The sequence below is a fragment of the Corvus kubaryi genome, unplaced genomic scaffold (assembly GCF_017639235.1).
Source record: "Corvus kubaryi isolate FWS band 111438036 unplaced genomic scaffold, C.kubaryi_AGA036_p1.0 137, whole genome shotgun sequence".
Lineage (NCBI taxonomy): Eukaryota > Metazoa > Chordata > Aves > Passeriformes > Corvidae > Corvus > Corvus kubaryi.
In genome coordinates, this window is record NW_024580671.1 from 20555399 (window position 1) to 20581256 (window position 25858).

General features: G+C 39.6%; 1 protein-coding gene and 1 long non-coding RNA gene across 7 annotated transcripts; one reads left to right on the forward strand and one right to left on the reverse strand.

The window, feature by feature from the left end:
- Positions 1–163: 163 nt before the first annotated feature.
- On the reverse strand, positions 164–8959 carry LOC121659709. Of its 3 annotated transcripts, none has more exons than XR_006014423.1 (4): positions 8496–8959; positions 6273–6377; positions 3936–4095; positions 164–3770 (listed from the first exon to the last, which is right to left on the reverse strand). It is a non-coding gene; the product is annotated as an uncharacterized LOC121659709 (long non-coding RNA). The 3 variants fall into 3 exon arrangements; XR_006014425.1 differs by having other exon boundaries at positions 8434–8959; XR_006014424.1 differs by having other exon boundaries at positions 8043–8959.
- ING3 (inhibitor of growth family member 3) lies at positions 8940–25858 on the forward strand. Of its 4 annotated transcripts, none has more exons than XM_042018109.1 (12): positions 8940–9109; positions 9274–9345; positions 13418–13518; positions 14903–14968; positions 17092–17188; positions 19303–19374; positions 19646–19765; positions 21699–21856; positions 22170–22360; positions 23528–23720; positions 24244–24282; positions 24912–25858. In XM_042018109.1, exons 1-12 carry the CDS (start codon positions 9082–9084, stop codon positions 25026–25028), a joined length of 1254 nt encoding a protein of 417 aa, XP_041874043.1. In that variant the 5' UTR covers positions 8940–9081; the 3' UTR covers positions 25029–25858. The 4 variants fall into 4 exon arrangements, with proteins under 4 accessions (XP_041874043.1, XP_041874044.1, XP_041874046.1 ...); XM_042018110.1 differs by having other exon boundaries at positions 21798–21856; XM_042018112.1 differs by lacking the exon at positions 8940–9109 and adding an exon at positions 13130–13236 and having other exon boundaries at positions 9268–9345.

The following is a 25858-nucleotide window of genomic DNA, read 5'->3' on the forward strand; positions in this document are numbered from 1 at the left end:
AATGAGTGCTTCTTGGTGGGAGGAGTGTGCTTTTATTCTGGTACTACTTATAGGGTACCACACCATATGAGAAATGTAATAGAGGTCATTTTAGCTAAAAAAAAAAAGGTATAATTGATTATCCAGCCATTGCATGTCACTACACAGAAAATTAATGCATTGCTCTGAGATCTAATATTTATTCAAATGTAAGACCATATGAATTTTAAAAAGCAATTATAAAACACTACAATCTATTCTTGCAAATTACCTGTTGTAATTTTAGCACTAGACAACAATGACAAATTACAATCCTCATTTCAAGGATATGAGATGCATTACATAATGCAGATCTATAGTGTTTTGAACCATTAATCATCATTGTCTGGCAGCACTGTTTGTGTTGATCCTGTTTACAAAAGAAAAGAACTGCTAAGACATACTATTTTTAGGCTTTTCTTTATCCAGTAAGTATTCTTTAGAAGGAATCATTTATAATCTGAATTTGCATTTAGCCTCAAAACGGAAAAACAGCCCAGACATAATTGCAGCAAAGAAAGGTTGACATCCACAATAAAAAAAATTAAGACCTATTTCTACCTTCACCAAACATTTATCTGCTACTATGTTAATTAGCAGCTAAAAGTTGTTATTAAATTACAACATTGTATGACCTGGTAGTTTTAAAATTACAGTTTAGGCACATAATCTAGGAGCCACTGGACTTTTCTCAAAAATGTATAGAACGTTGTCTTGCAAGATATATGAAGTTCTTCACATTTTCTGTCAATTTTTTCAAGAGAGATTCTTCCTTTTTATGTAGAGAACACTGTCAATCATGGAGTACCAGATTTCACTACTAACAAAAGTAATTCTTATTGTTAATTGTATCAGAATATAAATATAATCACAGTTAAACTGAAATGAGTTTTTAATTATTTATAAGATTTTTTTAATTAAATCTGTTCCCTGTCGAGGAAAGATACTCAGTATCAGGGTTAGACTAGGAAATGAGGTTTGTTGATCCTGTAAAACTTTTTAAGGTTTCTTAAATGTTCCTTGTCTTTATTGAATATCACTAAACACTTTCAATTTAATGAATGCACAGATAATAGCTTGGCAATTAGAGGAATTTACCTAGGATGTGAAAGGCTCAGATTCAGTCTGCAGGTCTGCCATTTCTTCCTGTCCCAGAAATATGCTCCAGACACCAGGAAATAAACCCTACAGTGGTTTTCCTAGAGATTGATTATGACTTTCTGTATTTGTGTATTTTGCTCAAATTCTCTGCAACAAAGCTGTGAAGCTGAGTACCCAGCATCACAACTAGACAGAATATTGGACTAGCTCCATAGTGGTTTCTCTCACACCTGGCAGTAACATCCAGGCAGATCAAGAAGAAAAAAATCTCAGGGCCAACACCTAAACCAGACAGAAGACACTCGTGAGTTTGTTGCTTAACTCCCAAGAGTTTCATGACCACAAGGCTATTACCTATTATACCTCTCACTCTCTAGGGTATTGCATTTCAGTAAAAGCCCTGTTGGAGCACTTAGGTTCTTGCAAGTGTGTTAGTCTATACTGAGTATTTTCCAGCTAAAAAAACTGTTTCACTGAAGAGTTCCCAGTCAGCTGCATTCCCAAGTGTTTTGCATTAATCTTTAAGGGCCAAGACACATAGAAGAGCCAAGAAGATCTGAGGTCCTAACTAAGTGGAATACAGGGTTTTTATTAACAGGAAAAAAGACTAACTCTTTGTTTTCAAATTGAATTGGTATAAAACATTGCAGTGACTTTATTACTTTCCTTATAAATTATTGACAGATAATTATCAATAGGGAGTTTTTTCCTTTAAAAACTATGTTCCCCTGCCACGTTAGCTTAGAGTTTCTGTAAAACCAACTTGCGGCCTCCTGCAAAGTAGCTCTCTTTTCTGGTAAAACGCTCATTTCTTATAATTTCTGGGATACAAACAAATTTAATAGATATAATGTATGCAAATACAAAAAACCAGACAGTTCTGCAACAATATGCATGAAAATGAGAGGTGAAAAATGTCTCAATTAGAACCTCTTCACCAAAATTAACTCTTTTGTTAGTAAGATCTTCTGTTCATTTTAGAAAAGCTGTGGCATTCCTGTCACTTGCTACCCTGAAAGTAGGCTGTTCATTTCAACTATTATTATGCCAGTGAAGTCCAAAGTGACTGTGTAATTCTCTTCAGATTTTGTTGAAATACAATACTGACACAAGTGAGATGTCTAACAGGCAAACTCTCCGTGTGCACTAAAAAAATATTGAAAGCTTAGGATTTAGATCTCTTTTTTGGAAAGAAATACATCAGAATAGTGGAGATGTTTGAAAACTTGAAACAAGAGCAATCCTTCTAAAGTGCACTGAAATGGCACTTACTGCCTCTTCTGCTTTCACAGTGCATTTTCAAGTAACTTTGTGCATGCTTACATTAGGGATTTTTGCATATATGCAAAAATGAGGCAATTTGTTACATCATTACGGTACGTGCTGATTGCAAACCTTTAGAACTCATCTAAAAAGATGGTAAGGTTACTCCCCCAGTGCATGAGATGAAAAACAAATTAGGTATTAACTTAGCCTGCCACTACATTTTATTATTTATTTCTGAGGGAACTAACACGACAGGGCTCACCACATGTGGGACCATGAATTTGCATTTCAGAACAAAAATAATAAACAATAACAACTTTAAAGTATGCTGATGCAAGCCAGTAAGGAATAGGATTAGTTAATTTGTAAGTTAATACATATGCCTAATTGTAATGCAAATTTCACCAAGGATATATAAAATAGGTACATTTAGATCACGTGAAATATTTGTGAAAGTTAAAAAAGAATCACACAACAAAAGCCAGTAAGTCACTTGGAGAACTTCTGTGCTCTCCACGTTGTCTGTATTTTCATCAATTGTATACATCTTAATGAAATAATTATCATCTAAGTTAGCTTCCCCAGAAAGAGCACTTGCCTGTATCTTTGAGAGTATCATAGCTACAATGTGATTACTACCTTGATTATATACGGTAATAAAATTTCAAGGAACTCAGTTGTTCTCCTTTTTTTTCCCCCCCATGTTTCACCTTACATTATCAAAACCAAAGAGGTAGACTCATTCTTATGCTAGATTGCAGTACATCTCTCCCTGGTAAGAAGTTACGGTATTTGCTTTCTGTCACAATGACTGTTCTATCCTGCAACTCCTCTGAGTCTCAACTCCAGTTTCTTGGGTGCCTCAATCTCTCCACAGCTCTTGAGATCGTGAAAGAGGTGATTCCTGGGTTATCCTCACGTATCTGACAGCGTAAGCACAGAGGCAGTGAAGATTCATGCCTGCCCTCAAAGTCTGTATCCTCTCCTGGGTCAGCCGTGCTCCTTCAGTCAATCATAATGTCATTACTTTGGCAAATTTCTCAGTTACTTCCTTCCCCTGCTGCCACTTTCAACTTCTGTAAATTTGCTCCAGGGACAAAGAAGGCTACAAGAGCACAAATTCAAGTGGAGAGTAATACAACTGCATTGTCATCTCCAAGTTTTCAGCTGTTTTATTTTTTTACCTGCTCCATCTATAGACCTCAATTCTCAGAGGACACATCTTCTGAGCAGCACAGGGCATAGATGGTGTCATATCCCACATTCTTCTCTGCTACTGGTGGCATAGCAGACATTTATAGCATTTCTTGTTGGAAACTAGTAGCTATGAGCCAATTCCAGGCATGAAAATGTACTGGCCTCATTGAAAAAATACGTGTATAAATCTGAAAAGAAAAAGGCAAAAAATGTCTTTCACAGATAAATACTTAAAGGCATTTGAAACTTCAACTTTTACTGAAAGTGTTTAAATAATCACTAAGATAATTACTTTCCAACTTATTGCCATGTGATCCAGCATTCAGGACAGCAAAAAAATCAAGCAAACAAACCTGGACGTTCTGTGAGCAGCAAAACTGCTTTATGTTCGTTCTTTGTGCGTAAGTTATGTTCATCAGCAGAAGATTTTTTTATGGCTTGGGTACTCATTGCTTTTGAGTGTAGATTTTCTTGAATCTAATACATGGAAGGTTCACATTTCAACCTTCTCCTCTGTCAAAGGGAGAAAATCCAAAACTATTAGCAGCAGCAAGCATCTAATAAGTACACAATCTCTGAAGAACAACTTTTTTTTTCCAGTAAGGTAGAAATTAGTCAATTATTTAGAGACAGAGCAGAGTGAAAAAACAGATAAAGTATGCACACAAACATATGGATTGCTCATGTAAGCTTTATTTCCTTAGGAAGTCAGGATAAAACATTTCAGTGATTAATACATAAACAGCAATTGCTCATATCCTGCAGATTTTCAGGAAATAACTGAAATCTGCAAGCAGATTTAACTGAGTCTGTAGCAGATAAAATTAACTAAAAGATGGAAATATAATTGCCTGAGTTTGTACACAAAGTCAAGCTGAAAGATAAATGGCAGTTCCATTTTCCTGTTGACTGTTAAAGCAAATTAATTATCTGGGGTCATGGATTTGCTTCCAGAAAAAAGAATGTGAATCTCAGAATCCAAGAGAGTTCGTAATACGCAGAAAAGGAAACTGATTTCTCAAGAGATATTACCATGCAGACACAATAGTCCTGGGCCAAATTTGCCCTTTTGAGGATTGTTTCAAGGAAGTGTGAAGTTCCTGCACAGTGCTGCACGAGACTAGGGTAACATTATGTACTTAAAACTCTGACACAGTTTTTTCCGAGGATCCAACTTTGGATGGAGTTTCCCATTACATAAAGTTGATTGCTCAGAAAAAATACGATCATGCTGTAACCCTTACATGGTGCTCAGTCTCAAGACAATTCAGTTATTTAACTAATGTCCTCCAATAGCCATGGTGTGCAGTATAGCAGGAATGATAGTTATTTCCTGCAGAGGGAGAGTGAGGCTGTGGGTGATGCCCCTGCAGCAGCAGAAAGGGTGGAATCTGGGAGATGGTGGAGTCCATGGCAGCTGGGAGGGACAGCTGGACTGCGAAACTGGGAGGACTGGAAAGAATGGAAAAAACAGCTGCAACAGCAGAAAAATAGCAGGCAACAAACAGGATATGAGGAGGAATTACAATAAAATAGTTGGAAGCATGTGAGGAGACCAGCAGGCCTGATACTGACACTGGCAGCCAGAACTGCTGGGAACGCTGTGATCCACAACACATGCTCGCAGCAGTGCACCATGGTGAATGGATTCCGGCCTGCCACACAGGACTGCTGTAGTGCAGCAAGAGCAGGTGCCAAAGAAAAGCAAACTGCTCATTTCTAGTAGTCTAAGAGCTACCCCAGGCTTGCAGTTTTGTGTAGGCTCTTAGTGGATGCTACTTAGCTGTCACTCTGTCTTGAAGTTCTTCTGCGAGAGCCCTCAGAAACATACAGGTGTACATCTGCAACCTCTGTGTGCCACAGGCAGGAAGGCTCCCATATGAGAAACCAAAGCACAGGAACCTACTAGCAGTAGCTGAGACCTGGAATATCAGTCTAGGGATGGGCTAGGTAGGTCTTTCCTGTTTTTTTTCAAATCAAATCATTAGAAATGTGTCCTCGAAAATGAAGAAGCCAAACATACAGACTCTAAGTCCAGAAACACTGGATTAGACAAGAGTTAAATATTAGAGTACTGAAGTAAATACAGAATTGTGACAGTCGTAAATGGATACAGAAAGCCCAGCAATCACACAGCTCAGAAGATAGAACGGATTTGGAAGGAAGAAAGAAAGGGAGGTATCAACAGATAGACAGCAGGTGAAACACAAAGATGGAAATGATGGAGTTAGATGTGTCAAACAGCCCTACACATGGGAAGATATAGAAGAAATTGTAATAGAAAAAGGACGTTACAGAGATATGGAGTGGGTAAGTGCAGAAGAGAGGGAGATTTGAAAATCTTAACCCCCATCTGAGAAGCATACATCAGAACATAAATTCATGTTTTTAATCAGCTTTTTTCCTTATCAGTTGAAAACTAATGAAACCTAAGGAAGCAATTAGCTTTAGGTAGATCATAGGGCATCCGTAATATTCCTTTATGCCATCACTCCATCACAGTGATGAAACATGATTTATGTGAAACATTTCCTGGAGAAATGCCATCAACATTAATAACATTATATAAACAGGAGAAAACAGCAGCTCCTGTGGCCTCCCTTCGCTTCCTGTGCTAAGCAGCTCTGTCGTTGCAAAGGAGGTTTTTTGAGCAATGCTGATTGTAATTCACAAATTGAATTTCTTTTTACCTTGAGTTCACAGCTGGTGTTTTGTTCTTTTTCACTGTATTTGCATTCCAATAAACGGTCATTAATCTGTGTTTCCTTATCAGGAGCTGTTCTAATCAGGCTGTTCTAAAAGTTAAGTTAATAGAGTTAATTCTTTGCATTTATAAACAACAGGAAGTTTTCTATTGTAAAAACAGTTTCTTTTTTATGGTCTGTTCAGGCTTATCACTTCTTAAATGTCAGTTTAAACTCAGTGCCATTAGTATGTCATGAATAGCAACACTTACACAAGCAATCCTACTGAAGTTGGTGTGGGTACTCATTTGACTATACAACATGAATTAATATGGGCAGAAATGAAAAATATGAGCTTCTTCATTTGTCTAAAAAATACTAAAGAAGATTACAGGTAGATAAACAAGTTTTCTCTTCAATAGATTGCGAACAAAGTGAATTGTATTTTCATTTGTATTCTACCTCACAATCCCCTACCACCCCTTACTGTAAAGCACTACAGCGAACAGTTTTTTGATCAGGTCTGTATTTCTGTAAGAGCCTCTTACATGTTACAATAAACCAGAAAACATAAATAGGGGGAACTTACACCTTGAAGAGAGCAGCTAGCCCCACTAGTACTTTGTCATTCTGTTGGCATAGCCGAGTTTCATTTTCCTGTTTCACTAATACACACAGGGCACATGCCATTATTAATGGAAATGACAGAGACACAGGCCCAGGAGCTGTGTTCCTCGGTTTCCTTGGTCTGGGCACTACAACACACAGAAAATACCCTTGCGCAGTAGCCCTCATTGAGAATTTTGCTGGCTATCCCCAAGCTTGCAAAGATGAGAACAGGAGAAGTCACAATGTCCCAATGTCTGTGCTGTCCTGGGATTTTGGTCATGAAGCAAATGGTAAGGACTTACTGTATGACCGTATTTCAGTTGTGGTTCTAATAGTGGTGTCTTTGTTTACAATATGTTCTCTTACACTTCTGCTGCATGAAATGAGCTCCCAAGCATGCCTACAACATTTTTTTTTCTTTAAAAATAATTAAAGCCACAATTAAGCATAAAAGTAAGTGATGCCAACAATTCAGATTTTCCCTAAATTCACCTAGCTTTTCTCCTAATGAATATAGGATGTCATTACTTTGCTGTGTTTTTGCATGGGTTAATCTCTCTTGCTGCATCAAACCCTTTCCCTTCAGTAAGTGCAGGCATTTCTCTTCCCATGAAGGGTCAATCTTGTCTTTTACACATCAAAATAGAGCCAAGCAATTTCTCACACAAAACTTTAAAAATACTGTTATGCCTACACCAGGGTGTCAGTTGTGCATCAAAGTATGAGCAATAGTATAGAGATTATTTCAACTAAGGCTAACTGAGTTTAATGGCCATCTAAACTCTGTTCATTTGTATTTATGAGTATGGTATTTCTGGTTTGGGAGTGCAGACTACATGGCTAATGATGGAGTGAGTATGGAAAGCGACTTTGGCTCAGCACTTTTTTCACAAAGTTGAAAAGTTACAGAGAGTTTATTGTTATACCCTTTTCATTCTCCCCCATCTTTAATAACACAGGAATTAACCCAACCCCCAACTTGCTTGCTATACCGTGTGTATTCAACACATTACTACCGTCGGTCTCCATAAAGGCTACATACAAAATTTATGCTTCACTTCCCAAAATCCAGTCATCTTTAACTAACTACTCACAATACATGAACTTCAGACTACCACCTTCCATTGGTCTTGACACTCAGAAACATCGCATTCAAGTCTTACTCACACTTGTCTGAAGCATACACTTCCTCTTTGCTTGGATACATCTGGCACAGATGAAGACATGGAAACAAAAAGCATGGTGGAGAGCAAACCTGATGTGCTACCACAATTCTTATGCCTGTACTTACACCTGACATCCTGCAAGCCCCAGAAGTTTCTTTCTCCAGGCAAAAACCACATCTGGATAATTGCATCACTCCAGCCTTAAAGCAGTAAGTAACAGCAATACAAGAGTGATGAAATAGACTATTTGGGGGAATGAAACTGTGCGAAAATCCTCAGCCCCAAACATGTAGAAGTGAATTACTGCAAAGAATACTGTAACTGGGTGGCAATCAATGCTGTCAGCCAATTTTGGTTTCGCACTCTGAACAGCAATTCTAAAGTCCACGTACGTTTCTGCTCTCGTAAGGCTGGCTGTGCCTGTGACCTGTGCTTAACGGAGCAGCTTTTTTACCTTGCGCCGTGAGAGGTCACGCACTGAAGCAATCTCGTTAGTTTTGCCATTTCTTACGCTTTTAATGAACTATTGCCGGCTGCGAGCATTTAAAACAACAACGGACAAACAAAAGCCTCGAGTTTGGTCAAGAAGGTCCAAGTTTCCCCTTTCCATTCTCCTGACTTGCGGCGCTACGCTCGCTCCGGGAACGCTCCGGAGGGCCGGCAGCCGAAGGGAGCCGAAAGCTGCTCCCGGAGGAGAGTCCCGCGGCCCGAGCAAGGCGGGAGTGCCCCCAGGATCGCGGGAATGCCCCCAGGATCGCGGGAATGCCCGCGGACCAGCCAGAACGACGAAGCCTGGCGGGACGCGCAGTCTCCAGCCGACTCGCCCAGCACAGACTACGTTTCCCATGAGGCCGTGCGGCAGAGCGCGGTGTGCGTCAGCGGCACGGGCAGCCAATCGCGGCGCGGCCGGGGCGAGCGCCGTCCGCCGCCAATGTTGTTTTCGCTGAGTCGAGGCGCTGGTGTTGTTGGCGGCGGCGCCATATTGGAAGGGACGAGCGCCCGCTCTCGAGCAGCCCCTGGGCGCGGGCCCGGCCGCCGCCATGCTGTACCTGGAGGACTATCTGGAGAGTGAGTGTGTGCGCGGCGGGGGCGCCGGGCGGCCGGGCACGGCCGGTGCGGGGGAGCCGGGGGAAGCCGCGGCGAGGAGGCGGCGCCCCCCCTCCCCCACGGCAGCGAGTGACTGACTGGCTCCCTCCCTCCCCCCTCTCTCCCGCTCCCCCGTGTCCCCGCAGTGATCGAGCAGCTTCCCATGGATCTGCGCGACAGGTTCACCGAGATGCGCGAGATGGACCTGCAGGTGCAGAGTACGTGAGTCCCGCCCCCTCCGCCTCCGCCCGCCCCCTCTGCGCCCGCCCCGCTCCGCCCCGCGGGCACCGGCCCCACCGCCGCGCCCCCACCGCAGGGCGGGAGGGGCGAGAAGGCCGACCGGGGACGGAAGGAAGGAGGGGAAGCGGCGCCGCTCCGGCCCGCGCCGGCAGCTCCGCCCGCTCCCCCGCGCTGCCGTGGGGCGGTCGCGCCCCCTCCCCAGCCCTGCCCGGCTCTCCGGCACCGCCGCTCGGGCCCGGGGGCGTCTCGTCGTCTCTCGCGGGCGAAGGCGCTGCGGAGGCGACGAGGCGAGGAGCGGGGCGCACGCCCCTGGCGTTGTCGCAGCAGCCCCCGCCCCAGCCCCCGCCCGCAGGGCCTCGGCGCAAGAAGGGTCTTGGCGGAGCTGCGTTCATGGGCTTGTGCTGCTCCCAAAGGCATTTTCGGTGGCACGTCCCAAACTCTTTAGATTTTTGATCCCTAAGAGCAGTGATGGTGGTTTGGAACATAAGTTATGTCCCACTCCTTCCAGTAGGCAGCGGCATGCTCTCCCTGAAACTTTCCAGCCAGCTCCCTCATAACAGAATTTGGGAAGGTGCTATTTGCTGGGCCCCTTGTGCCCTAGCTGACAAGCAGCCAAATATCCTTTATAAAAATACTTCAGGTTTTATACAAATTACATTTTGTATAAATGTCTACTCTTGTGTAAATATATATGTTATGTTATACAAAGTATATTTGTAAATACGCTTCAGGTTTGTTTGTACATCACTTTTTGTATCTCTGCTTATATGCTGATGTAATAGACTGCCTTAGGCTGTTTTCAGGATGCACTGTCATTTCATCTTTTCTAATGCAATCTCATCTGGGACTTAGGTGTCCTGTAACACCCTGGATAGCTGTTGCAGTCATTTACCACACAATGAATATGGTTATCCATAACTGTGATCCAAAAGTGAAACTGTACTGCACAAAAGATGAGAGCAATCATCGATATGGAAGGGCTGGGCTATTGTAAATGGGAATAAGAAAAAGAGCAGAGATTGAAATAAAAAAGGGAATACTGTATAGGAATACAAAATGCGACACTAAGTGGGAGCAGTTCTTGAAAACAGTTCAACCTATAATACTTTGAAGTGCAGTCTCTGGCTTTCCCTTGGATATTTACTTTATTTGACTTAGCAGGTCTGTTTAACAGGCCTTATTGACTCATGTAGAACCGTCTATAGAATTTTTTTGTATATTATGGCCTAAGTGCTGTCTTGGGTTCAGCGCTTAAAGTTCTGGGAACAGTCATGGCTCCTTCTGGGAGATAACACCTCTGAAGTTGCTATCACCAGGGAGCACCATGAGAGGGAGTGAGCAGCTGCCTGACTTGATAGTTTGGAGTAAGTGCACAAATTTCATTTCTGTTCCCTAAGAAGGCAAAGAAGATAGTAGGGGGTTTTTTTAGGTGTGTTCGAGAACTGAGGCAGCTAGCAATGCCAAGGTAGCAGGAATGTCATTTCCTCTGCTTTAACTGAAAATGACAAGTAACAACTCCACGTTGTATTACTGGAAGTAGTAAATGACACTGAATATTGTATACTAGGACTAACCTTAGGTGTAGTGAAAAATTCTCTCAGACCTTGGTACTTCCGTAATTCTTGTGCAATGATTGGCAGGGTATCCAAAGACATTTATGAAACTTCTGGACTAGCACCTCTTCAGCATCACTTGCCTAACTGCCTGATGAACGCTACATGCGAACCTGGAGGTTGTTTGGTGTCTCAGAAGTACTTGAAAACAATACTTTGATGAGTGATGCTGTCCCAGAAATCTACATGATTTTTAATTCAGAGATATCTCTGCTGCTCTGTTTTAGTGAAATTGTTGGCTTTGTATTCTGTCCTGTTTGGACCACATTGACTCCTAATGAGGCATGTGCTGCTGTTTGTTGTTGGAAGAAATAATAAACTGGGTCTATCTGTTATATATTCTGATAAGATTGCCGTGGGAAAAGCAAAGACCATCTGAGTTGGGACTTGACTTTTGAGCTTTAACTGAGCTCCAGATGAAGCATAAAATGTGTTTCTCTGTTTAAGTTAAAATCATGGATTACCAGGTTTTCATGGTAAAATGTCAGAATCTGGAAAAAGGACTCTCTCCTCATAGAAGTTTTGGCAATTCTCTTGGGGAAATTTGATCTAAGAAATTAGTATCTCAGAATACAGTATCATGAGAAAAAGTGGAGGAACTTGAGTGTAGCAGAGAGAGAACTTTCCATATAATTTGATAGCTCTGACCTGTACTCCCCTTTGCCTTTTCTGCCCTTTCAGGAGAGACCAAATTTCTGTGGATATTTTCCCCTAGGAAGTTTCACACAGACTGTTAGCATGTCCTTAATAAAACGTGAAGAGGAAAGATACTTTTTGTCATTTCTTGTTTATGGAAGCTCTAGAGTAACAATCGCTTAAGGAGTTTGTGCTCTGAGGATAGGACATAGAACATTTTGTCTGTTGGCTTTATGGACCGAATTACAGTCATCTGGTCAAAGAGCAAAGATTTTAGAAGCCTCCATACAAAGTGTGTGCTTCTTGCTTGCCTCTCAGGCTTCTTAATCTCTACATGGTGCAAGTGGAAAATGCTCATTGTACAGGTTCTCTCCCTTTAGCCTGTTCTACTCCTAAACTGTTCAACTACTTTGTTTGTCTGGGTCTAAATAAATAAATAAAGTTGATGTGAACTTGTGTCACAACTGTTACGGCTTGGGATTAATGGTGCTCTGTCCAGTCAGTTGTTAGGTTCCTGTTGGGTTTGATGCTGAATGTTCCCAGCATAAGGACAACTGATAAATGTTTTTGACCATTTAGTATGAATGATTTTTGGTTATTTATGTAAACAGTTCTAGCTGTGAATTTTCACAGAGTTAAGAAGACCCTTGGCCTCTTGGATTTTAAGAGTAAATCATACTTAGGGATTCATGAGCTTCTTGAACTAATTAATTAATTTTCATTTTGTTTTGGCAAGATGTGATCCAATTTTAATGGTGGTTTCTGGAAAGTTTCTTAGGTGTTTTGCACCCAGAGCCTGAAGTTTGTAGGTGACTCGTGCATTGTCGCATTTAATTTAAAACTGATAGCTGGGCAGTGTCACTAAGAATGCTGTGAAAAAAAACCTCACTACTGTCATCTATCCTGACACTAGAAAGGCTGTCAAATCTAGTTTGACTGAAGCAGCTGCATGTTTTTGGAAATCTGCAAGCTGTTGAGTGCACTAGTGTCCAGCTGTTGAAATAGTAAACTCAGTGGGAGAAGGGTGGAGGGGAAAGGGAAGGGAATCCCTGTTCCTGTCTCAGTAAACAATGAAAAAAATAACTTGTGGTTGACATTTTCCTTTCTAGAGACAGTTAATGTTAGAAAATGGGTGGTTTTATTTTTTTCCCCCTTACGATATTTCTCAACTTCACGAAAGTGAGAATCCTGTCCAAATAATTTTTCATCAGTGCATTTTCTCCTGTGGGGGTGGAGGGAATAATTTGTGAGTGCTTTCAATTTGCCCTGGCCCTTCCTAGCAAACAACGGAGAGGGCCTGGACTTAAAGGCAGTGACTTTACTCTTCAGTTGGTCTACCTTTTTGAGACACTAATTTTTTTCAATTATTTGGTTTTGTATTTGACTGTTTCTCTTAGGAGAACATTTTGTTTCCTGCTCAGTTTGTAACTGGCTAGAATGTTCCAAAGTCAGCAGTCTAGAGCCCTGGGTGAGGAGTTTGGGGCATTCTTTAAGTCACTACCACTGCTCTTAGGGACAAAAAACCTTTAGAACTTGGAGTCCTGCCTGTCCCATGCTGGAGAGCACAAGAACCTTGATGAGAATCCTACCAGAATGCAATTCTGCTTCTTGGAAATTAAGGTAAATATTTCCCTCCGCTGTCCACTGTCGCTTGGTTGTTTTGGTTTTTTCTTTTTTTTCCTCTCTAATAGTTTGCACCTCAGTCCTGTCAACTTTGTTTGAGAAAAAAACTTCCCCTTATTTCCTAATGTTTATGGACATGAGAAGATAACATTTGTCTCAATCTTTTCCTATGCTACAGATGCAATGGATCAGCTTGAGCAGAGGGTAAATGAATTTTTTATGAATGCAAAGAAAAACAAACCTGAATGGAGAGAAGAACAAATGACGTCAATCAAAAAAGTAAGGATATCACAGGAGAGGGTCAGATTTTTCTTTTGCAAACTAAGACAACCTTAGAAAAAAATAGTTTATGATTGATGGGAGATTTAAGTGTTCACAACTGTGCCTTCCCTTGGGCTTTCATAAAAGGTGGATAGAACTACCTTGGAGGAGAAAAGTGAGTGAAAAGTTTCTTTCATCAAGGATTTCTCTCAAGTTTTACTGAGCACTTCTGGCATTTAAAAAAATGTAATCCTGAAATGGTGAGGAAACCTAGTACTAAATTTTGAGCTCGGATTTTTTTGTTTCTGTTTGTGTGACATGAAGTTACCCAAGTTAATTTGCTTTCTTTTAGAGGATATATTTCAAGCTTAGATTCAGCATTTCTCTTGATCTTCTGCCTGTGTCCTTTTACACGTTACACATGTGGTACATGTAGCTTGAGAGAGGGAAGAGTAAGAAGATGAATGTGTTCTGTGTTATCCTTCAACACTTGAACAGTGGTGGTGGTATTGATAGCAATGTAGTCCATCATTTTGTCAGGAGAAACTCCTTTGTAGTCTCCTACACTGGCTGCTTCAGTCACTTATTTGGGTAGGGGTTATTTTCTTCTTTAATTAATGCAAAAAGATTTTTAAATTTTTAAAAAAGAAAAAAAATAAGAGCTCTGACTTCACTAGAGTAAATGAAAAATTTGCTTTTGACTTTAGTTGAACCAAAATTTGAAGTAGTTTTCACATAAGATACTATTCAGTGGAAATTGAGAATTGAAAGGCAGTAAAATCTGTTCGAATCTAAAGTCAAAGCATTTGAAAACACACTTGTTTTTAAAAGAAAGTTTTGTCTGTGAATTTTCATTGGCTAGAGGAGACTTTTGGATTGCTTTAGTCAAATTATTTAGAATACACTTAGAGTTAGAGAAACTTACTTTAAAGCAATGTAAATTATATACAATATTATCTCTGTTTAACTAGCGTGCCAGAAAGGCACAGAGTATTTCAGCATCGTTTTGAAGAGCAGTAGGATTTGTGGTGGTCCTGAAGTAAAGGACATAACCTTGTTTTAAGCCCATAACATGATGCTGTGTAATATAAAATAAATCCAAGATTGTTTCATTTCGTGTAGCATTTCTTGCGGAAATCTAAATATCACTCTAGGAAGAAGTGTCCCCATCTTGTAGTTTGGCTTTTTCTAACACAGAGAAAATAAATTGATATATATATATATTGTATCTCTCATTCAAAATTCAGATGATTGTTGTTTACAGTAAAATTTCACAGCCTTTCTGAAAACTGACTTAAAATTTGTCCTTTTGACTAATATTTTGTGCTTCATAACAGTAGCTTAAACTTACTGAAATTAGATCAGTTACATTCATAATTTTAAAAAATTCTATTCATGACAGGATTATTATAAGGCTTTGGAAGATGCAGATGAAAAAGTGCAACTGGCTAATCAAATATATGATCTGGTAAGTGGACACAAGACTTGTGGTCAATTACCTAAATTTATACCCTAAGGAGTTCTAAGCATTTTGATAAGCACTGCAGCTGTGCTACTTGTATTTTTATGTCATCTACATACAGATGTTTTGCTGGTGAAAAAAAATTTAACATCTTACTGACTTAAGAATTTTGGTTTTTTAGGTAGTAAGTGTCACTTAAATATAAAACAAAGCAATAGTATTAGAAATCATGAGGTTTTAATGCATGTTTTTGGCTTGTTTAGGAGATTGGTTTAGAGAATCCCTTGGGATGCAGTGTTGAGGAGTCCAGGAAGGCTGGACATTCTTCAGGAAGAAAATCTTAAATGTATAGGAGCAGGCCATCCCCATGTGCCAAAAGAGAAGCCAGCAGGGAAGAAGACGAGCCTGGCTAAATACAGAGCTTTGGCTTCAACTCAGGAAAAAAAAAGAAAGTGTATCACCTTTGGAAGAATGGGCAGGCAGCTTGAGAGGGCTACAAGAATTTTGTGAGGTTATTGCAGGGAGGTAATTAGAAGGGCCAGGGTCCAAGCAGAACTGAATCTGGTTACTGCTGTAAAAGACTAACAATATTTTTAAAAATATATCAGCAGTAAAAGAAGGGCTGTGAAAAATCTCCATCCTTTATTGGATACAGAGGTAAACAGTGATGGAGGATGAAGAAAAGGCAGAGGTACTTAATGCCTTCATTGCCTCAATCTGTAATAACAAGACTGGTTGTTCTCAGGGTACCCAGCCCGCTGAGCTGGAAGAAGTGGGTGGGGAGCAGAATGAAGTCCCTGTAATCCAAGGGAAAAGGTCAGCAACCTGCTGTGCCACTTAGACACACACAGGTCTAGGGCCCTAATGGGATCCACCCCACAGCACTGAGGGAGATGGTGGAAGAGGTCACTAAGCCACTTTCAGGCACTTACCAGACATCCCAAATGACTGGGAATTAGCAAATGTAATGGCCACGTACAAGAAGGATCAGAAAGAGCATCCAGGGAAGTACGGGCCTGTCAGCCTGACTTCAGTGCTGGGGAAGGTCATGGAGCAGATCATCTTGAGTGTCATGACACAGCACAAGCAGGACAACCAGGTGATTAGGCCCAGGCAGCATGGGTTTAGGAAGGCAGGTCTTGCTTGACTGACCTGATCTTCAGTGATGAAGTGACCTGTGTAGTGAATGAGGAAGAGGCTGTGGATGTTGCCTACCTGGACTTTAGTAAAGCCTTTGACGCTGTTTCCTACAGCACTCTCCTGGAGAAACTGGCTGCTCATGCCTTGGACAGGTGCACTATTCATTGGGTAAAAAACTGGATGGATGGCCAGACCCAGAGAGGGGTGGCACATGATTTAAAGTATAAAGTTTATTTATTTTACATTTTCTCAGACAATAGAACTTGCAAGTCAGACTACACTCAAATGTAGAAGACAACTGATCTAGTTTCACTTCAACTAAGCAAAAGTTAGTTTAGAAGTTGGAACTTGCCCCTTCTCTTTTGCTTAGCTAGTAACTGGGAAAATCTCCCAGGTTTTAATAAAGACAGGTAAATTTTGCTGTATGAATACAGATCTAGAAAGCATTTGGAGCGTCATGGTTTTTTTCATGATAGTGAGTTGAGAATTTTTTTTGTTAATTTTTAGTACCCAAGAGCACATCATAGTTTGCTGAAACACACAGGAGTCTCCACTTTTCAGTTAAGATTCAATACACACCAAGTTTACTGATGTTGATAGTGGCACACAAATTGCACACAAGTTTCAGTTCAGAACTTGCAATTTCCCCAAAGCAGCCCAATCTCTACTAAAGTCCGTGTCATGTACTGTTCTTTCTCTTCCCCTTTCTGTTTGCATAACCAGAGCACTTCCAAGTCTTCTTCATCTTTATTTCTGAAAAGAAGTGTCTTGGAGCTTAGCCTACACTGTTTTGGTGTTAACAGTAGTGTCTCTGCTGAGTGAGGGAAGTGGAGGTGACCAAGAAGATGCATTTCTGTGCATTATTGTGCTTAGTGCTGCGTGTCACAAAACTGCTGGAAGGGAAATACTTAGCAAGCTTGAGATTAAGGACTTAGATATTCATGTTCCAGAACTGGATGCTATTTATTTTTGCTTCATCTAACAAACAGGTAGACCGTCATTTGAGAAAATTGGACCAGGAACTCGCTAAATTTAAAATGGAACTTGAAGCAGATAATGCTGGAATTACAGAAATATTAGAGAGACGTAAGTATGCATGATTTTCTTTTAAGAAACTGACAGACCTTCTGTCAATTTGCAAAATTAGTGGCTGCCAGTATTTTCACCTGTGTTTTAACCCACTTTTCATCAGTGATTCTCAAATTCTAGTTTCAACCTCAATTTAGAATAGTGAAATCAAAATACAACTGAGTAATTTTTTCATAGAACTCTTGTCCTTGTGGATTGCTACAGTAAGATACATAATTCTTTAAACCTGGTTTTAGTGATTTTAGGTATTCAGCCAAGTACTTTGGCCTAAGCCTGCGACCTACCCAGTTGCAGGTGTAACATTTATTCCTTGAATTGATTGCCACCAAACTGTGGAGGCTCATTATTTTTGTTTTCCATGTACTTGGTGGTTTTCTTTTTTTAAAGGGGTGAGAATGGGTTGTTCTGTAATGGGCTAGTGAAGAAAAAGCATTTTAGGTAAGAAACCGGCATGTTAAATACAACCCTGCTGGTATTTAGAATGTGAATAAAAATGTAAAGTGTCAGCTTTTTGCCAGCTTGGTGTAGAAGAAGCTGGCTTTTCTGCACTCATCAGCATGTAGACATCAAATTCAAATGTGATTGTGATAAATTTCTAAGTTGATTTAACTACTGTGAGGGAGTGGCTGTCCTCATAGCCAAAAATAGTGAAAAGTGACTTAAGTCACTTGGGGATATTAAGAATAAGTATCCTTTCTTGGAACTTTTTTGTGGCTGTGTTGTTTAAGCTGGGAGTTTGGGGCTATTTTATTTTCAACTGCTATTACAAGTAACAGGCACAAAAAAAAGAAAACTGTAAATTAAGTGCTATTAATTAACTAGCAATTACAGAAAAGGAATAGTTTCTTTTAGTTTAAATCCCAGCTGGTTTTTGGATGTGATGCTACCTTCTGTTGAACTGTGTGTTTGGAGAAGTTGCTAGACAGGATTTCAAGAACTCAAAATACAGAAGTACTAGACTGCATGTTGCATCTTTAAGGTTTGTTTGGTTTGAGGGTTTTCTTTCTTTGTTTTTAAATAAAGCTAAAGGTAGAAGACTAAAATTTTTAGCTTTCAGAGTAAATACATATGGTTGAAGTCCCGCCAGAGGGCAGCCTTTGGGCAAGTTCATAATGTGGTAGAAGTTCGCTCAGCCAAAATAGCTCCTTATGCTTTGAACCTCTTCTAGAATAATTAAACTTTTGTAATACACTTAGGTATTACTCATATACTCTTGCATTTCAGTGCTTTTTGAAAGCAGTGGAAGAGGTAAAGAAACGTTGAAGCCACAGATTTTGAAAAATGCATGTGAATTGCTTTCTTGTTTTGTGTTCTGTGTAAATGTAAGTTGGTAGGTATTGCAGCTACTTCAAAATCTTTTTGTTAGAGATTGATGCACAAAATACTGTATATTGTTCTAAATTCATAGTCAGTCTCTCTTATGCTGTGATTATTTAGTCTCATATTACAATAAATGTTATTAGATGTAGACTTGGATTTGTGCCCGTCCGACTTTTTCCTTTTTTGGGGGGGGGGGCCGGGGGGGGAGTTTGTTGTTGTCGTTGTTTTGTTGGTTTTGTGGAGTTTTTTTGTTTGTTTTGTTTTTATTTGTATTGTTGCTCTGTGTATTTTGAATGTTAACAAAATCTGGATAATGATCTGCAGCCCTTTCTTTTGAATGTTAAATCCTCTTGAAAGACACTGCTATTTCTTGAGTTTGGACTGAATGTGACAAGGTGGACTCAGTGGGACAAGATGCCTTATTTATACAGTTTACATGTCTTCAGTTCATATTGGTGTAGATTGTCAGTACTTTTGGCGCAGCCATTCTGCAATTCATTTGAGTAAGTGGCATGTTGAGGGCAGTGTTGTTGGTTCTTCTTATTTGCCTTGATTTTAAGTGCTTGATTTCAAGAGTCGAAGAGTAGCAGTCACCACTTTTTATTTGAAAGCTAATCTCACTGGCTTCTGTTTGTACTGTAGAATGGCTTTCAACTTGAGCAAAAATTCTTCCGATAAAATAAATATAACTGCACTGTAATTTGGTTAATATTTTAAAGAATCATTTAGTATGTAAAAGTCAAAACAGTGCCAACTCCGAAATTTTCCTGTCCTTCTTACCTCCCTCTTAGGGTCTCTGGAGCTGGATACACCAGCACAGCCTGTGAATAACCATCACTCCCATTCTCACACTCCAGTAGAGAGTAAGTATTTGAAACTTATGAAGATGCCCACTTTTTATGTTTCCTTTGGGTTTTTTTGTTGATTAGTATCAGGAAAAAAAGGTTCAGAACTTTTTTCCTCCATCATTGCAGGAAGAAAAAAAGGCATAATAAATGCTAATAATGTTTGTTAAGAAGAAGTTCAAGAATGAAATAGATTTTGCTGGTGGGAATTAGTTGAAAGTGCTAGCATAGTTTGACTTTCAAGCTGAATAGGTTTTACATTTAAGTTCCCTTCATTTGTTTCATTTAGAAAGGAAACACAATCCATCTTCTCACCATAGTACAACAGATCATGTTCCTGAAAAGAAGTTTAAATCTGAAGCTCTTCTATCTACCCTGACTTCAGATGCTTCTAAAGAAAATACACCAGGTAATCCTAATTGTCCTTCATTTCATTGCTTTTTAATCAGAAGAAGAGAAACTTAATTATATTTGAGTTAGTCTTTTGAAAGCACAAAATCATGGAATAGGTAAGGTTGGAAGGGACCCCAGTGGGTCATCTGGTGCAGCCTCCCTGCTCAAGCAGGGTCATCGCAGAGCACGTGGGACAGAATTGTGTCCATACAGTTCTTGAGTATCTCCAGTGCAGGAAACTCCACAGCTTCTCTGGGCAACCTGTTCTGTGCGTGGCCACCTGCGCAGTAAAGAAGTTCTTCCTCATGTTCAGGTGGGACTTCTGCGCATCAGGTTCTGCTCATTGTCTCTTGTCCTATTGCTCAGACCACTGAGCAGAGCCCGACTCCATCCCCTTGACACCCTCCCTTCAGATAGTCTTAGACAGTGATGAGGTCCCCTCACAGTCTTCTTGAGGCTGAGCAGGCTCAGCTTCCCTCAGCTTTTCCTAAGTGAGATGCTCCAGTACCGTAATCATCTTTTTTTCACTCCACTGGACCCACTCCAGGAGCTCTATGTCTCTCCTGTCTTGAGGAGCCCAGAACTGGACACAGCACTCCAGATGCAGCTTTGCTAGGGCTGAGTAGAGGGTCAGGATCACCTCCCTCAACCTGCTGGCAATGCTCCTCCTAATGCATCCCAGGACACCAGTGGCCTTCTTGGCCCCTAGGACACACTGCTGGCTCACAGAGTTTTTTGTCCACCGGGGCCCTGAGGTCCTTCTCCACAGGGCGGCTTTTCAGCAGGTCAGACCACAGCCTGTGCTGGTGCATGGGGTTATTCCTCCCTGGTGCACTGCACTTCCCTTTGTGGAATTTCTAGACCCTGTGCCATGGATAATGACCTTCTGGGATCTGCCATTCAGCCAGTCCTCAGTCAGAGGCTCATACCCTTTCCCCTGGGATTTTCAGTCACTTGAAACATGAGAAATTGCAGGCATTGTTACTCATCTGTGTTGTCCATGAAGCGGGTCTGATTTGTTGTCATTTAACAGCTGTATGTTGGCTGTTTCTTTTTATTTACAGTTTGAAGAAGATAACAGTACAGTTTCATTCACCCAGTAGTAGAAATATAAAAGGTCAATGCATTATTTTGGGAAAAAAACGTATACAACAATTTCCAAAGTAAGGGAAAAGAATTTGCACACCTTTTTTTTTTAAGAGTTGGTCTCAAAATAAAATTCTTTCATGTGTTATCTATGTCAAAAGAGGAGAGAAGTCTTTTTGAATAGGGACTAAAAAAACCTAAACCTTTCTGCCTATTCTCAGTATTAAGGTGTTCCATAGTTTCTTTTCTGAAAATAAAAGACTAGGGAGTTACAGTAAGTCAACTACCTTATGTTTTGGAATTCAGTAATGTTTGTCAGTTTTAAGTAGTTTCAGTCATGTCTATTTCAATTTTCTTTTGAAGAAACTTCACATGAGGCTGCAAATAAAATGTAGTATATTTGAGCAGCTGACATTCTGCAGATGACACTGGAAATTGTGTTGCATTAAAACTGATCTGTAGTTTTTAGAATTAAGATTGTTGAAAGTTCTACTTCAGAAACAGTATAGGTACATAGTCAAATTCTTACCCTCTCTTGATGGTTATAGTAGTGAGCATTGTTTCAATATAGGCATAGGTATAGCAGCTGCATCTGTTCTTCAATAGCTGAGTATGATAGTGAGAGCTGTCTTTCTAAAAGGACTCCTTGCACATGAGGATAGGGAACAAACTTCTTTTTTTTTCCCCCATAAACAAATACTGGCTGTATCTAAATACTTCTAAAACCTTTTTTCCAAATGATTAGACTACTCTGATGCATAAACAGGGTTCCTACTCTTTCACTGGTTGTCATATAACTCTTCTTAAAATGCAAAGGAATTTAGTTTCATTTTGAATTTCATAAATGTGTTCTATTCATCAAGGGTGTCGAAACAGTAATTCATCATCCTCTTCAAACAATGCATACAATACAAACTCTTCTCAACCATTGGCATCATATAACCTGGGCTCATTATCTTCAGGATCCGGGGCCGGTGCAATTACCATGGCAGCAGCTCAAGCAGTGCAAGCCACGGCACAGGTAATGTCAAAATATTCTTGTCATTCTGCCATCCACTTAAGATTACGAAGAAAGGCTAGTGACTGCTATACAGTTCCTATATTAGAATTTTATTTATATGCCACAGTTTTATCCTCTATAACTTGCCTAAAGGGACAGCTTGTTTTCTGGCCTTTCCTGGAGGATATTCTCACACATTTAACTGCTTTCTATCCGTAAGTTCATTAACAAGGTGACGAGTGAACCTGTGCAAATCATTAGCAGTTAGCAGCCTGGTATTTCTTACGTAGGAGCTTTACTGTGTAATCTGATACAATATCAGTATTCCTTTCAGATGAAGGAGGGAAGACGAACATCCAGTCTAAAAGCCAGCTATGAAGCATTTAAGAACAATGATTTTCAGCTTGGAAGAGAATTTTCATTGTCCAGAGATTCAGCTGGATATTCGTCATCAGCTCTGGCATCTACATTAACTCAGACGTTAAGTTCGTCAACCACAGATTCACGAAGTGGCAGAAAAAGCAAGTAGGTTTTCTTACTTGTTGACTGCAATTACAACTTTTAAGGCAGCTAAACTTTCTTTTAAAAGGTCATGGGCCATATTAGAAATACATTGTATTTAATATCTGTGAGGGGGAACAGGAGAAGGTAGTTACTGCCCGTTGGCCCTTTTTTGTTCAGGGCTGTGTTCTTTAGGCCTCCCACTTCTTTTTCTTTAGGCAGACTCACTCCATTTTTAAGTAAATGTCTTGATTTCCTTTTTTATCTGAGATACGGTCAAGTTTCTTCCCTTATTTTTCTGTATTTTGGAGAGATTTGATCTAACAGTAAATGTTGGGAATTATTGTGCATTGGTTAGTAGATGATTTTGAAATAAACTGGAGATCTGTTTGATGCCAGTTTCAAGTAAACATGACATTTTCTAATGGCTGATCATCTACAACAGGGAATGAATTTTATTTCTGATTGAAATGAAGTTTTAAAACATTTTAAACAACACAATGTCACAACACATAATGACAGCAGTCAGAACTTGTACTTGAAAGAATTTGTCTCAAAATGCCTATCCTTTTAAATTGACTTGAGTTTTTTCTTCATTCAAATTTGTGTGTGTTCACAGCTCAGTTAATAATGCTGTTTTAGAAGCATTTTTCATCTATGAATATCTTCGGTGCCAGGTCTGACCTGTAAGCAAAAGCAGATAATTTTTATTCCGGCACCATTCCTATGGAGTGATTGCTGATGCTTGAGTGGAGATTAACAGAGAGTCAGTCATCTTCAAAACAGTTATCTGTTGGCCATGATGTATGACATTACTTATATGTAAATTCCTGTTTTATTGGTAGCATAATTTTTATAAGGACTTGACACCAAGGCTGTTGATGGAAAATTTTGTGAAGAAAAGCATTTGTTAAAGCCACTAGACAGTTTAGAGCTGTTACATTCCATTGATTGAAACAGCATGTCTTGCACTTGTTAGCTGGTATGACTTGTTTCCTTTTCTAAGAGCATTCAGTGGGTGCATTCCAGTGCTTGCAGTGGTTGAATGAAATGTGATAGTGAATGATAGCTTTGGGATTTACATACTGCAGTATTTCAGAGTAAATGAAGTACTTGTTCAGTGATTCTTTCACTTGGCAGGAAATAAATAATGTATGCTATTTTTTTTCCTTTTTTTTTTCTCTTCCTCAGAAACAACAACAAATCCTCAAGTCAGCAGTCCTCATCATCATCTTCTTCTTCCTCTCTATCATCATGTTCTTCTTCATCTGCACTGGCACAGGAACTGTCTCAGCAAACAACAGTAATACCAGAGTCTGATTCTAATAGCCAGGTTGATTGGACCTATGATCCAAATGAGCCACGTTACTGTATTTGTAATCAGGTAAGGATGGCCTCCAAATTGAAATACAACTACAGTTGCTGTTTTGATATAGCTGAACTTCCTTCTCTGAATGCTAATTTTAAAAAACTATTTTTACTCTTGAAGTTCTGATCTGTTTTTATTTGCTTACTGTTGATGTGAATAATGAACTCAACTGTTGAAACTAAAAACAGTCAATTTTTGAGTGATATGATATCCTTGGAGAGTTTTAAATCTGGTAATGGAGACTTCAGGAATAATTAAATTAAAAATTGAGGGGGTTCACAATGAATTTAGTTTTTTATCCAATCTGAAATATGCAGATGTATCTTCTTTTGCATAAACAATTTTTGAAAATCAATCCACTACGAACATGATGGTGTTTGGGTTGTGTAACAAAAGTAAAATGAAAATGTTGTTACTGCTATTAATGGAAAAACTCCTCAAAGGAAGAAATTTGAATGTTGGCCCTTTCAAAATGTTGATTGCTTTTAACTAGTAATATGAATATTAATAAGGGTGGTTTTTTCCCTTATTTTACTAGGTGTCCTATGGTGAGATGGTAGGCTGTGATAACCAAGATGTAAGTAACAAAATTCAGAAGATTCATGAGAGGCTTGTGCATATAACTATTGCTTGCAGGACTTACTTTTATTTTACAGTTTGTTTTTGAGTAGAATTTTTTAGATTAAAGTGCATGTGATTTGAACCATCCTTCAGGAGACTTCTCCTCACCTCTCCACACAGCTCAGGTTCTTTTCGAAACCTTCAGCCTTTGCTAGGTTCAAAAATGCCCTGCTTCAAAATATCCTTTATTTCTGTGAATGTTTAGCTATGTCACTACTAACAACAGTTGTCCTTTTCAAATAAAAAGTTTTAAAAGAACAGTTGAATGTAGTCACATATTTACTGAGATACTACATTTAAACAGAAGTGAGTAATAAGATTACTTCATCAAACTAAGTATTTCAAAGCATAACATACTTACTTTGCTCTGAGTCCATATATGACTCCTAGAATTTTTATAATTTTCCTTAGTGTACTGAGTGTATGTTGCAGATCCCTCTCTCTCCTCGTTTTGTCCTATGACTTGTATGAAACGCAGAATCTATGCTTTCCATTCATGTTTCATTTTCATAGAATTGTATTTGTGATAGGCATTTTGAAAAAAGCCCAAGTCCCAAACCCTCTATTTTAACTCTGTTTTTACAGTGCCCTATTGAGTGGTTCCACTATGGATGTGTTGGACTGACAGAAGCACCAAAAGGGAAATGGTACTGTCCACAGTGTACAGCTGCAATGAAGAGAAGAGGCAGTAGACATAAATAAGTTTCTTCATCTGGAAAACAAATTGCATACTAAAGGTTTTATAAAGGACTTGGGAGGAGAGGGGCAGCTCTCACCACACTTCCTTGTAACCACTGAAGGGTAACATAGCAATCATAGAATGGTATGGTTGGAAAGGACCGTAAAGATTGTCTGGTTCCAGCCCCCAGTCATGAGATCTTGAACTATTGGTTTTGCTAAGTTGTGTTTTAATATTGTAGGTAAATTATTTACGCACCTTGATGTGCTACAGATACTACTCCAGTGAGCCTTGGATTGTGCCAGTGGCCAACATATGCAGACATTTGTACTACCAAACCATTTTCTCTAAGCAGTGGGCATTCTACAATTACTCAATCTTTCAAAAACTCTGATAAGTCAAGATTTTAAATGTATGTTTTATATACAACAGGTATATTCTGCTGCATGTACTGTACTCAAGAGCTGTTATGTAACACTATGTATATTAATAGTGCAAAAAGTCAGTGCTTCTGAAAGGAAAAACAGACAGTGGTTTTTAAAATGCCTTTATAGCTTTGGTTCTTTATGAAACTTAATTCAGCAGGCTGAAGAAAATGGTTCTTGTATACAGCGGGCTGTCATCCTTTAGGGTACTTGAGTATGTAAAAACAAAAAAAATGCTGTAGAATAAAACAAATTTGTGCCATTAGTCTTTATATGTTTCTGCTCCAGAGAAGGCAGGGGCCATAAGAAGAAAAAAAGGTGTTAAAGTGATGATAAATTTTTATACCAAATGTGTTTATTTTTTTGTGCAAGTAATCCTTTAAATCTGAATTGTATTAGGTGTAAAATAAAAGAATCTCAACTCCTCA

Bases quoted from the DNA above. Each gene is read 5' to 3' on its own strand.
- ING3 (XM_042018109.1), top strand. From the start codon at position 9,082: ATGCTGTACCTGGAGGACTATCTGGAGA. The intron at 14,969-17,091 runs GTAAGTGGACAC...TCTAACAAACAG, and splicing joins CTAATCAAATATATGATCTG to GTAGACCGTCATTTGAGAAA. The intron at 21,857-22,169 runs GTAATGTCAAAA...TATTCCTTTCAG, and splicing joins CAGTGCAAGCCACGGCACAG to ATGAAGGAGGGAAGACGAAC.